General features: G+C 35.6%; 1 protein-coding gene across 6 annotated transcripts in view; it reads right to left on the reverse strand.

Annotated features, from left to right (window-relative positions):
* Positions 1 to 13,343, reverse strand: part of DLG1 (discs large MAGUK scaffold protein 1) — a 140,380-nt gene that overhangs the window by 41,445 nt on the left and 85,592 nt on the right. For 3 of the 6 annotated variants that reach the window (XM_084212494.1, XM_084212493.1, XM_084212492.1), the window contains exons 5-11: positions 11,938 to 12,030; positions 8,575 to 8,628; positions 6,109 to 6,159; positions 5,014 to 5,138; positions 3,762 to 3,931; positions 3,105 to 3,241; positions 1,635 to 1,779 (exon numbers count right to left, since the gene is read on the reverse strand). In XM_084212494.1, the coding sequence (XP_084068620.1) occupies positions 1,635 to 1,779; positions 3,105 to 3,241; positions 3,762 to 3,931; positions 5,014 to 5,138; positions 6,109 to 6,159; positions 8,575 to 8,628; positions 11,938 to 12,030 (775 nt within the window). The remainder of the gene's footprint in view (positions 1 to 1,634; positions 1,780 to 3,104; positions 3,242 to 3,761; positions 3,932 to 5,013; positions 5,139 to 6,108; positions 6,160 to 8,574; positions 8,629 to 11,937; positions 12,031 to 13,343) is intronic. The other 3 variants (XM_084212497.1, XM_084212496.1, XM_084212495.1) reach the window with 1 other exon arrangement.

The following is a 13,343-nucleotide window of genomic DNA, read 5'->3' on the forward strand; positions in this document are numbered from 1 at the left end:
CTTTGCCACTGTCATTGATTTATTAGCACTGGGCAAAATACCAGGAATCAGCTCCTTCTCTGCCTTCCTCCCCTCAAACTTTCAACAGGTTTTGTCTTTGATCCCACAAAAGATTAACAACATAAACATTCCAATGATTGAGTCAAGGTGCAGCAGTAAGAGATGAGATACTTCAATGTTTGTCAAATCCCAATCCACAGCAGTGTAACTGCATTACTGCAGCATTACCAGGAACATTAGGTAAAAATCAGATTTCTCTTTTCCAAAAAATATGAATTCCAAGTGAAAATATATGAAAAGACCAGTTATCCAGAGAGAGAACAGGAAGTCTACTGTCCAAGGAAACATTGGGAAAGGTTATTGAAAAAACTAGATACAGTAAGGTAAAATGGCTGCTCTCTAACCATAATATACATGAGTAGAAAACTGGGGAAGAATCAGTGGAGGCTGAAAATTAGATATGTCAAAGAATGGAGCCTTCCAGAGCATACCTCTAATAACACAGTGGAGATAAAACCTAATTAGCTCCAAATTGTAATTCAATAAGCTTACAAATAGATTTTAAGATACTGTAGCTATTGCCAATAAATGATGGGCTTATAAGGTACTCCAGTCTTTGTTGTGCTGCACTTTAGTTTCTTGTTCTTTACATACTGTTGTCAATTACATCTGCCAGTCCCAAAGTGCTTCTTTTTTCATATGAAGTAGTACCTAAACAGATCAGTGCTACATATCAATTGCACATATCTAATGGCAGGAAACAAAGCAATACCTAAAATGAGTCTCCCCTAGAACCATTTCATGTGACAACATGAGTAAAACTGGTCATCCAGAAAAGTCAGTCTATTCAGGCTTGGAAATAAGCAGTTATATCATTATCTTCCATTTCTCCAGCCACTAAATGGTAATAACCCTCTAAGTATACTCAACTCAAATATTTCTTTACATTGTAGTTCAACCCTGAACTTTCTGGATTTGTATGTTTGATTTTGAAAATACTCTTGTCAGTAGTACCCTTATGTCAACAAGAAATTCTTGTAACTACTTTTTAATACAGCATTCACTGGTTTTCCATTCAAATTGTCAATAATTATGTCAAAACTGAAGTCAGATTCCAAACAAGTAAACATGGAATTTTTTTTAACACATTCACAGGCAGGGACCAGAGCAAGAACTCCTCCCATTTCAGTTTATTCAAGTATATGCAAGTTCAAGCAAAACCAGGAAAACAGGAAAAACATCAGAGCATCACCAACCTCTTAGTTTACAGGACACTGAACACCCTCACAGTGCATTGCTCTCTACTCTTCACACCCCAAGAGCATGAGATACTTGTTCTTCCCCCTTTTACTCATCAGCAAGTGATGAGTAACACTGAGTCTCTAAGACTGGGCCATGACAGCCACAAAAACACACCTGGAGCCCTGCTGCTGCTGTCCTGCTGTCTTTTCCGTATACAAGCTATAGGATGTTGTTCTGTATAGTATATAATTTTCCTCATTAATCAACTTCTAGCAGATTTTTGCCTCATACATTTTTTTTTAAGCTTGCAACAGTTAAAATACTAAAAATGAAATATATGCTAGTGTCTTAAAGGGAAAATTAATTAAATCAGAAAGATAAGATGAACTTACAGTTTGTGATGTCAGGAGGGGCATAACTGTCATTCATGAACATGCTGGTGGGTTTTGCAACCTTCAGATAAACAAAGTCAGATGTGTTTTTTAAGGCAGTCACTGCTTCTTCATGAGTAACTTCTTCTAAGCAAACACTGTTGACCTGAAGAGAAAAACAAACATTCTTAACCCAGGAAAATGTACTGTTTTCATAGGACACTCACTGAAGGCTGTTGGAACACTGGCATTGAGAGTCTTTCTTATGTAACATATCTGGTTACATGAAATTATATAAGAGATACCTTGTTAAGAATGAGAAGGACAAGTATTCCTATCAAAGATTATTATAAACTGTATTGACCACAACATTGTAAAGAAGGCACACATGACTTTGGGAAGCCAATGGGACAAATAGGACACTCAAAATGTAGTAAGCCTGCACACTTACACAGTGTGTTACTGCAAGCATTACATAGAGAGAAGTTTCTTCCAATAAAAATAAACCCCACATGAACTTGTCATGTCATAATTATATTCTAGACCTTATAACAGGACAATATAGTCTGGCATGATGGCAAAAAGCAGGGGTCAAAACTTGAGAAGGTCCCAGAATAACTGATTTACATGCCAAGTAACAAGAACTAATTCAATTACAAAGAGCACCTATTTTAAGCTATAGTTATTAGAGTGAAACACTAGCACTTCCACTAAAAAAAATCCCTTATTGTGAAAGGGAAGAAACTTCTGCAGATAATTTCAGGCAACAAAGGAAATAAAGCTTGTACTGCACTGAACCCAAGGGGCTAAAGACACTTTCATAATTTAACTTCATGTGTAAGAACAACCAGGCTTTGCCAATTGTTAATTGTGGGGGGAAAACCCTGCATCTGTATTCTCTAAGTTTCCTACAAGTTTTCTAAAAGCCTTTTGTTGATATCTTTTTAATAGATTTTAATTCCTACTGCTCTTGAAGACTGAAAAGTCATAAGTCATTTTGCAGTATTTGGTAATTGCAGTACAACTTAAACACAGAGACAGAAAGTTACATTCTGCAATGTATGGCTGTGGCTCTCATTTTTCTATCTGGACAAAAAATTTCATTCAAAAGCATTACAAACACTGAAATGCAATATAAGCAGCAGCCTCACTACAGGCTGGCTAAAGGCTGGCCAGCCACCAGTACATGGAGTTCCATTCCATTCTTCTATTTTCAGAAAAGAAACAATCCCATTGTATGTTTGTTTAAAATTCTGTCACTCAGACCCCAGAAAAATAATAGCAGGCATCAGAAATAAACATGCTGATTTATACAGGTTTTGCATGGAACATTGGGCTGAGGAATAGATTTCAGATTTCCTGATGGGATGGTGTTGAATGATGCAGATTTAATTTTATCACTGATTTCCAGGCAGCTTAACCACAAATTGAATCATGCCCCTATTGAGCCTAAAAGTGAATGACCATTAAAAAAATGCAGCTCTTACTTACAGCTAAAAGTTTGTCTCCAATCTGAAGTTTGCCATCTTTATGTGCTGCCCCACCTTCGATGATTTTGGTTACATAAATGCTGTTGTCCCCAGGTATATGCTGATTTCCTACACCACCAGCAATACTGAAACCAAGACCTGCTTGAAGATAAAAGCATCACTCAAGAAACCTTTTTTGCAATCATTGGATTTAAATTCTTACATAAATAATAACATTCCTTATATAACAAAAATATATATAATCAGGATCTGGCTGAAGTAATTCTGATGCCTTATAAAGTGAACTCCATAATTTTCTAGAAAATAAGGCTCTAGAAAAGATGTAGCAAGTACACAATTCTAAAAACCAAAAGCTAGATTATTTACTTCATGCTTTGTGAAGTATGGGCCCAGCAGAGCTGTAAGCATCACCATGCTATAGCATCTATATATTTATAGCCATATTGCTCAGTAATTAATTTCCCTAAATTCTTTTTAATCTCTCAAACATCCTTACTAGGTAATCCAATTAAGTATTTTACTCCAATTTCAATGTACTTAAAAATTACTAGATACAATCAAAAACATTTTTATCATTTAAAAGAAAACTTGGCATTCTACAAGAACACTTTCAATTCTATCCTTCTTACGACACAGAAACTTTAGATTTCCAACGTACCTTTGGGGCCTTTCACAAGTTTGATTTCCACTATTTTTTCTGTGACTGGTTTTCTTCTTTTGACATACAATCGTACAATTGATCCTGCTTCTTTCAGTGCTTCCACGGCTTTGCTGTGTGTCACATCCCGAACATCCACCTCATTTACTCGCAGGATACAATCATTGACCCTGGAGACAGCAACAGTCATGCTCAGCTGTTGTGTTACAGCAGAGTGCACACATCAGGAGCCTAATATTTTAACTATAATACACTAACATACATGTTAACATTTTAAAATACAGAGATTTATCTCCAAAGTTCTACTCATTCAAGACAACGCTCTAAAATTAATTATTAGTGCTTAAAAATAAATCAAGGATCACTAGAAAATATTTAAGAGGAATATTTAATCAATGGCTGAAGAGGGCACCTTATTATATGTGCCTCATTTTGACAGTGTTTTTAACAGATGTTTGTAAAAACTACCTTTTGTTTACAGCTATAAAACAGAATCAGAGTGATTTCTTAATTTTTAAGAAATCAAAACCTAGAAGGCACACAATGCAAACATACTGGTTTTAAGCCATGATATGAACAAGTCAATCTTGCTTTTCACAAGCAGTTTAAGTGCTGCCCTTCCAGTCCATTTAACATGTTGCTGCAGTAACACTGAGCCCTCATTACACAAAGTGCAATGCTAAGCCCACCTGTCACCGTGGCCTGCCAGATGTACCTCTGACAATGGCCAACAAGCTAAAATGAAGCCTTGAAGTAAGCTCATTAGGACTAAAACCCATAATACAGCAGGTATTTGCACATGAAATGATGGGCCAAGTTCTTGGTAACATAAGAGGAAAAGGAATAGTCTTACAATCAATGTGGATGGCCCTGAATTACTATCAAGCAAAGGATATTAATAAACTCAACTACCTTGTGGATCAGAAAATCCACATATGGATAACCAAGAGTCACCCATCCTATCTAAGCTTTTTCTTGAATTAAGGACTATGAAACATATGGCCTAATAAATTTATACCACAGAATAGAAAAATTTCGCCTAATTTTCCTAAACTGCAGATATTATTAGTTTGGGAGGCGCATATTGATCCACTCAAACATTCTTCATTATTTACAAAACCCTTCCGTAAGGAAAATCCACTTAACATTTAATGCAGGAGGATACAACTATTAAAAGTAACAGAAAAATTTCTATTCACTTTTTCAAATACAGTAACAGCACTTAGTAACCCAAGACAGAAATCCATCCTACCGTAATCTTCCATCCTGTGCAGCTGCACCGCCGGCTATAATTTTTGTAATGAAAATACTTGCATCATCCCCAATATGTGGGTTGTCTGTACCACCTGCAATGCTAAAGCCAAGTCCTGAATTTCCCTAAAGATAGAAGAGGAAAAAAATTTATTGGGGAAAAGGTATTCTGGTGTATTTGATACACTATAGAACCAAATTGGCATCATTTTCACTGAAAACAAAAATATTTAAAGACAATTTAAGTAGTATGCTACATATATAACTTATTTATATGAAAATAAGTATAATTACAACTTACATACATGTAAGGAGAATATAAGTCATTGTATAACTGTAAGTGACAGTTCCAGCCCCACAGCTTTCCCACTGAACTTGATAAATTACATAAAATCTTCTATCTCTAAAGTGCTAGATATTTCAGATTACTCATACAAATATTGCTCTTCAATAAATTATTAGTGACACACTATTTTTCCCAGAGAAAAGCCTTTAAATAGCTTCTGCCACACCTTTAATATAGGTCCCACAGATAAAGAGATTCAGACTGACATTTTTCTCTTCAAGGATTACTTGCCCTTACCATCAACTGCAAGACCTCTTCACCCTCTCAGTAACCACCAGAACTGCACAGGTATAAAACAATTTCTTTCTGTCTTTTTGTTAACAGTGCACCTCAAATGAACTGAGCTAGATCTCAATGTAGAAAACCTAACAAAGAAATGCATGTGGCAAGGTGTCTCTTGTAATCTCAATACAGAACTTAATAGTATAGAAGTAAAAGCCTATGAGAAAAATAGCAATTCAGAAGATTAAATCAGAATCTGTGTTGTTAGTCTCTACAAGTCTAGGTAGCAACATTAAATGCAGGATGTCTTAGAAGAGATCATTCCCCCATTTTACTCTCAATGGTCAAGGATATTAATAAAACTCAATTCCTGCTTAGCAACTGAATGTATTTTTTAAAAATTAGGTTAAATAATCTACCTAAAATAAAAAAAGAAAGAGTAAGAATTAGTTTGGATTGCCATTTTTCATATAAAAAGTATCATAAATTCCATTTCAAACAGAGTACAGAGGATATTTAGCATGTTACCCTTTCAAGAGTAATTTCTTCATACTCGTAATCTGCATCGGTGCCATTGACCTATTGAAAAAAGGAGAAATGAGATTTACAGAGAATCCTACACTTTACACAACCCATTTTGCTTGGTTGGAAGTTCACTCCCATCAAATCTCAGCTGATTCACAGTGACCACTGGGCTCAGAGGGGACATGTGATTTTCACACCACTCTGTGTTTATGAATCAGACAATCTTTTTGTGCTAGTTTAAAAGGTGCCTGTTCAGACACAACACAACTACTGTAGGGCACAGGCCCTCTGCTTCTGACTGCCAGAAAGAAAAAATGCTCAGGAGATCCTCAGATGTTCCTCAGGCTATACAGCAACTTGAAACTGAGAAAAAATAAAGAGAATGTGGGGTAGAGAAGAACTGTAAGGAAGAACAGAGCTCTATTTTCCTCTTGTTATTCCACTGAGCAGAGAAAAATCAGATTGATTCTTTGTATAACTTCATGAGAAATAGGTAAGACCCTTCTAGAGTAATATTTAACAACTGTTTATACTACTATTCATCATGTCACATACATACTGAAGTTCAGCAATTTAAAATAGGGGCAAAAAGAGAAGAAGAGTTTGGAAGAATACTTTATAAAGCTTGATGAAAAACTGAAATCCTAGAAAGAAGCCTTGTCATCCTCTGATTGGAAAGGATACCCACATTCTTTGCTACCTACAGAACAAGGAAAGAATCAAATACCAGAAGCAAAAAAATATCAAAACTAACCAAAATCAATTAAATAACAAATTCTCAATCATATTTAATATTCAAGAGTTAGTTTTTTTCCAAGATATCTTGGAACTCCAGTTCTTTCCTCCACAGTTACCTACAGCAGCTACAGAAAACTCCCTATTCCTAGCTTTTTAGGATGAAATATTTAACAAGGTAAGAAATAGCATTTATACTATTACTTTACAAAAGACCTTGTCTACCCTTAAAATATAGAATATCTGGAAAGACTTCTGTAGTCTTAACACACTAAAGATAAAAAACATATATAGAAGAACGCATTTTAAAATCTGACCATTTCCTAGTAGAGACTTTAAAAAGGGAATTTAATTCACCCCAAATAAAATTAAGATCAAGCTACTTCCTTCCTCCTATGTTTATTTAGCATATTTAAATGCTCCAAAAGCTGCCAATGCCATGACTTCTACAGGCTGTCTAATATCAAGCTCTTTTATCCCTCACTCCCTAATTATATCTCCCCTGACAATAGAAGCCATATCCATTCCACACGTAACAGATTATCATCCTTGCAAAGTACCTCAAAAATGATTATGTCCTTAGCAGTTTGCTCAGTGGAAAAGATACCGTGGTTTTAACACATGATATTTCTCTATTAAAAAGGGATGAGGTCCTGACCTTCTGAATCCTTGAAACTGGATCTATTGCTACACCAACACAAAAGAAGCCACTGTGATCAAGAAGTTTTGATGGTAGTTTAGTCCTTGAGCTATTATCTACAGGAATGACATGTGCTAACTGAAGCAGTCATCCAGCATTACAGTACCTGCAAAAGGTTCATGATGATTGATCAGTGTGCAGTGCTCTTTTCTTTTCTTTTTTATTAAATAAATAACAAGGATGATTAATCATTTCCCTATTCATTGCCATTACACAAAACAAAGCTGGTCCTAATATATTTAAGCAGTCTCTTATTTCCATGTACAAAGGTCTTTCATCCAATTTAAAATATCATCTATATAAACAGGAGCAAACAAAAACCTCCATCATTTCATCTTCTCCTTTAGCTTAGTTCTATATTCTTTTTTTGAAAAATTACCTTTGAATTTATTCATCTAACAAACCAAACATTAGCAGAGACAGGAGCAAGAATATATCACATGATAAAAATCACTGACCCAGTCTATCTTTTCCAAGTTTTAAAGGGATCTCACACCCACTTTATTTCCAGGGCCTTCCCCTAGATGAAGGACTTTGCATGTAAATGTTGTAATTATGCCTGACAAATAAACGGCTCAGCCTCCACATAACTACACTTATTACCTTAATATTTCAAACAGAACCAACTCATTTTTATGAACATTTATAGCACTAAAACCTTAAGTGTAGCCACTGCATGAAGAAATGTTTTTATGAGAACTGCAACAGAAATGGCACATTAAATATTAAAGTATCTGCCTGCACAGTTGAAGAAACAGATTGTTCTCTGAACACTGAACCTCTGGGATCTCAGTTGTGTTTTGCACCACTATACACAGGTACACAGAAAATTCCCACCTGCAATCTGCAACATTTTTTTTCATGAAACAGCTATTTAAGGATTTAAGGGGTTTAAATAACCATCATGAGAGCTGACAAAATCAAGCACCATCAGAGAGATAAAACAGGTCTTCTTAAACAGCAACAACAGGTGCACCCAACTACATTGACAAAACATGATTTAAAGGTAGAACTGAAAGCAAGTGTAGACTTACATATGTTGAAGTCTCCAAAGAATCTGTATTCACCAGCACTGGAGGGGGATTTGCCTTTAAAAATGAAACAAAAAAAAAATTGCATGGCCTAAGAAAATGCACTATTGATGATAATTCTACAGCATTTAACTTGCTGGCTTTCTCAAAATTCTGTTAAAAAGTAACCTGACCTTGAGAATCTCAAAGCTGACCTTCTAAAACACTTGTTACTATCCTGGACAAATTGCTTCCCTGACATAAACCCACACCATTAGGGAAGTCTGAGATGATATTTAAGTTCTGACATTTATTACCTTGTTTTTCAAAAGAAAACCTGAGTCATGCTACCATTTGACATGATGCCAGTTGCCCCAGTACTTGTGGTATGATATGCAGAGGTTGTTTTAGCATTTCAGTATCTCAAAACCAATTTTCAGTGGATTCAATTTCCCTTTTTTCCCATCAGGAGCAGTGAACCACCCCCTTCAAAAACTGCAAAATGGAAACCTGCAGAAATGCAACTTAAGCAAGAAAGGACCTACAAAACTGACTTGCAAAAGCAAATCCACAGCAGACATTCATTTACCCCACAGCAGCACAGCTTCCATCAGAAAATTGTTAAGGATGAACAAGCATAAGCAGTCAGAGATTATTGCCACAGTAAGCTGAAATAATATTAGCATTTTTACAAGCCAGGAACCAGTAGAGTAAATTTACACTTTCAGACTCATACACTGAGAATTTTTCTGTGAAAAATGTGGTTTCAACTAAAAGAAAATCCATAGGAACTGATGGAATTTCTCTGAAATGTTTCCAAATAAACAGATTTCCCAGTTATCCATCAACTATCTGCCTTTAAAATAGGCAGCATCTAGCCTGCTCTAGGAACATAAGCCAAACAAGCAAACAGTGTCCATATATGTTCCAGACTCCAAATACTGTTAATTATTAAGTTCAGGGGCACTAAACGAAGTTAATCTCCTTATTGCTTTAATGAATCTGAGAGGGTTTTTAATATGTATAAAAATGCATTATCTTTAAAATTAAGACATTCTTTTTTTTTATATCTCCTAGGTATATGTGTGTGTGAAAATAAATTTAGGGATAGTTTAATAGGCTGCAAAAGAAGCCAGTATTAAACTCATGGAAAGATAAAGTTAAGACCTGCAAAAATATGACAATTGCATTAACCTATTCATATTCTGCATTTTTGTTTCATTACTATGACAGCAACATACTTCTGAAGAATTTATGATTTTTAAAAGCTCCCAAGCCTAGGAAGTGATGACTCAGAAGTGCCTTTCAAAAGGCTGAGATGAATAATCTCCTATCATTAGACAGGAGCCATCAATCTGCTATCAAGTGTTAGAAATTAAGCCTGTGTGATTTAATAAGTACTAAAATCAGGTGGGACCTACACAAGTTAACAGAGCAGACAATTAAAAGTAAGAGGAAACAAAAAGGATGACACCTCTGACTGTCAATATGCAATCAAAAGCCTTTCTCACCCAGCAGTTCTCTCAATAGAAGCATTGGCACATTTCATGCAGTAAAGACATTAAGCACTAGTTATTAATGTCACAATAAAAATCTCTGTCAAAACAACAGTATCCTTCACAACCATTTTGTGCCACTAAGCTAATTTTCCTTTTCTGCTTCTTATTCAAGTGCAGGTTCTATTAAAATAAGAGTAAATTAAAATTAAGATCCTGTACTAAAAATCCCAACCTATCACAATAATTTATTGTTAAGGTTACAATAAATATAACCATATCTTTTAGAAAAACATATGTTTTTATGGTTTTACTCAGAAGAAAGCAAGATTTAATTGCTCAGTCATGTTCTTTTCACTCCATTTTGGAATGTATTTTTATTTAATATTAGGATTCTGTAACATCCAATTGTATTCAACATACACAGTGCCAGTGAAAGCTGGTTCCCCGTGATTTTTATTTTTGAGGCAGACAAGTGCTCTTATTTTCATGTTAAAAAAAAAGACAAATAAATGCAAAGTTGCTGTTAGTAGGTGAGCTTTGGTGAACAGTATGTTTGATATACAAATCAGCTAACCAACATCAAACTCCTTCTGTAAGTTACATGACTGTTCCTAACACTCCTATATTTATCCAAACTCTCCATCAAGCAGCAGCAATTTACCATCTTTGTCAGTGAAGAATGAAAAAAGCTGTGCCAGGCTTTCCAAAGGTACTATCTGGACATGGTTGCACTGGCCTGTCCACCTCAAATCTTGATGTGGGCAGAACCTCCCTATTACAAGGGAGTACTTCTAAAACTAATCAAATTTCTGGTCTTCCTGGTGGAAGAAGTACAGGTCAGAGATTCAAATGAATACACATCTACTGGAAATTGCACTATAAAACAGGCAACTGAAAAGTTTTGCTAATTATGGATTATGCAAAAAAATAAAAACTCAGCAAAGACAAAGATTACCACCTGTTGCAAGGTTAGTGAAATAGCCTAAAAGTAAAAATGAAGAAAAAATACTGATGTCTATACTACAAAAATTTTCAAGTAATATTCTGGATATCTGTCATCAAACTATTCCAAAACTTGACCCATCTTTTCAGAAGGTGTGGACTCATCACTTCAGATTTCTGCACTGGAAGTTACAGTAAAGTTACAAAAAACCAAGAGCAGAATGACAATCTATTTGCAAAACTGTAACAGCTGGCTATCCTGGATTGTTGCATAGCTTGCCATGCTGTGGTCACATATTCCAAATTACATAGGAAATACTAAAATTAACTCATGTTACTGCCTTCACTCGTCTTGACAGGGTTTGGTTTCTGTTTTGGGGGGTGTTTGGACATTATGGGACCTAAAGGATGAAGGCTCAGAAGGGAAACACTTTATGAGTCAAATATGTTAGAAATGGAGAGGTAAAAAGATCTGTTTTGTATTCTAAATGTCCCCCAAAAGAGTAATACCAATAAATGGGTGGAGAATATGAGAAACACCATGCAAGTGCAACCAAAGAAAGACATGTAGGAAGTATTTATAGGAGATGAGAAAACATTTTGTTTAGAAATCAATCAAGCAATAACACTTTAGTACTGATGCAATGGCTCTCAAGTTATTATGTGAACACAAAATATCCTATTGGTTCTTTCCATTCTTCTGGTTATTTTTTCTTTCATTTTTTCACAGCTTACTGGTCACTTCTATACAAAAATATAAATATTTCAATGTACTAAAAGCTGTCCTAAAATGAACAAAAGTTAGGGCAAAATTCTAGTTATTTAACAGTTCACCTCAAAGCTGAGAGCAGAGTAGCAAAAGGCGTAATTCAACAAAGCAACAAAACAAATTAAAGAAATAAAAGTTGAACAAGTTTAATAAAACAAAACAAAACAGAATAAAAACCTGTGGTATGGTGGATGGGATGGTCTCAGCAGGGACTGGTGGGACAGGGATCACAGGGACAATGGGAGAAGAGGAAGGAACAGCTTCTGTGGGCTAAAAATCACCAACAAAATGTCAAAAATAAGAAAAACTAGAAAAACAGTTTCAAACAATCAAGACTCATATGTAACAGCATAAACAACCATGAGCTAGCACATGGATTTGGAGCCTAACTACAATGCAGACAGTCCCTAGGAGCCACACTGTCCATGGCAGCACATTCCCAGCACCACATGGCTGGACATGCCCAGGTGGGTTAGATCATCCACCAAGGCACTCCCCCGGCAGCACTCAGACTTTGGGGTCCAACAATAACCTGCTCAGGTCAATGGACGGATTCAGGCTTTCTGTGGGCTGGTTTCACAACAGAATCCCTTCACCAATACACTACTGAGTGCAGGGAAATGGGCTGAAGTTAATAGCACCCAACAAAGCTAATATTCCTCTTTGATAAAGAAGAAAAATCAGAAGTACTTTATGGTTTCTAAACTTAGCAAAAATCAAAGAAAACCTTTTAGTCAAATGGGTGGAAGGTGCTAAAACAGCTTCCATTTATCTCTCACAGATCTTCACACAGGTTTACCAAACATCTGCAGACTAGCACAATTTTTGTCTTAAGAATCTTCATTAAAATAATACCCAGGGAACCTAGTGACACTTAAGCTGCAAGGGAATAAGATTCCAAACAGCATTTTGAGCAAAACATTGACTCAGATGTCTTTGAGATGTTCACATACTGGTTGTCAACAAGCTGTCAGCAACACAAACTGCTGGCAACTATCATCAACATTACAAACTGAACAGCAGATCAAAGCTCTTGTAATTTAGATGTTCCAAGACATTCTTGTGATCATTAAAAATAATGAAGCGTAATGACAAAAGAAAACTAAATCCCAAAAGTGAACAAAAACCCCAGAACATACAAGTATTAAACATTTTAAAAGTCTGAGATATCTTAAAAGACAAAGCAGCATATATCAACAGCAGCCACCAAATTAAAGAGTAATAGCAAATAATGTTATTTGCATTAAGAGTCCAAGAACAGCAACACATATTAAATGCACATATGGTATTTCTACAGGGTTTCTTCAACTCAAAGTCAATCCTCCCAAAATGAAAGCTGGTGAAAAACATTGCAATTACTGAAAGATGCAAACACAAAATATGTTTGGTATCTTGAGAGTTAATCCTCAATCCTTTAATGTCATTAAAGCATTCTTACATCCACAGACTAAAGCACAATATTTCAAGTACTTAAAAAAGAGGAAGGTAGGAGAGAATCTAAATTGGTCTGGAAAAATATTAATATGCCTTTTGCAAAGGATGCAGGAGATGCTCAGTGCAATAAACCTGTGGCTCCTGAAAGA

This window comes from Fringilla coelebs (genome assembly GCF_963513975.1).
Source record: "Fringilla coelebs genome assembly, chromosome: 10".
Lineage (NCBI taxonomy): Eukaryota > Metazoa > Chordata > Aves > Passeriformes > Fringillidae > Fringilla > Fringilla coelebs.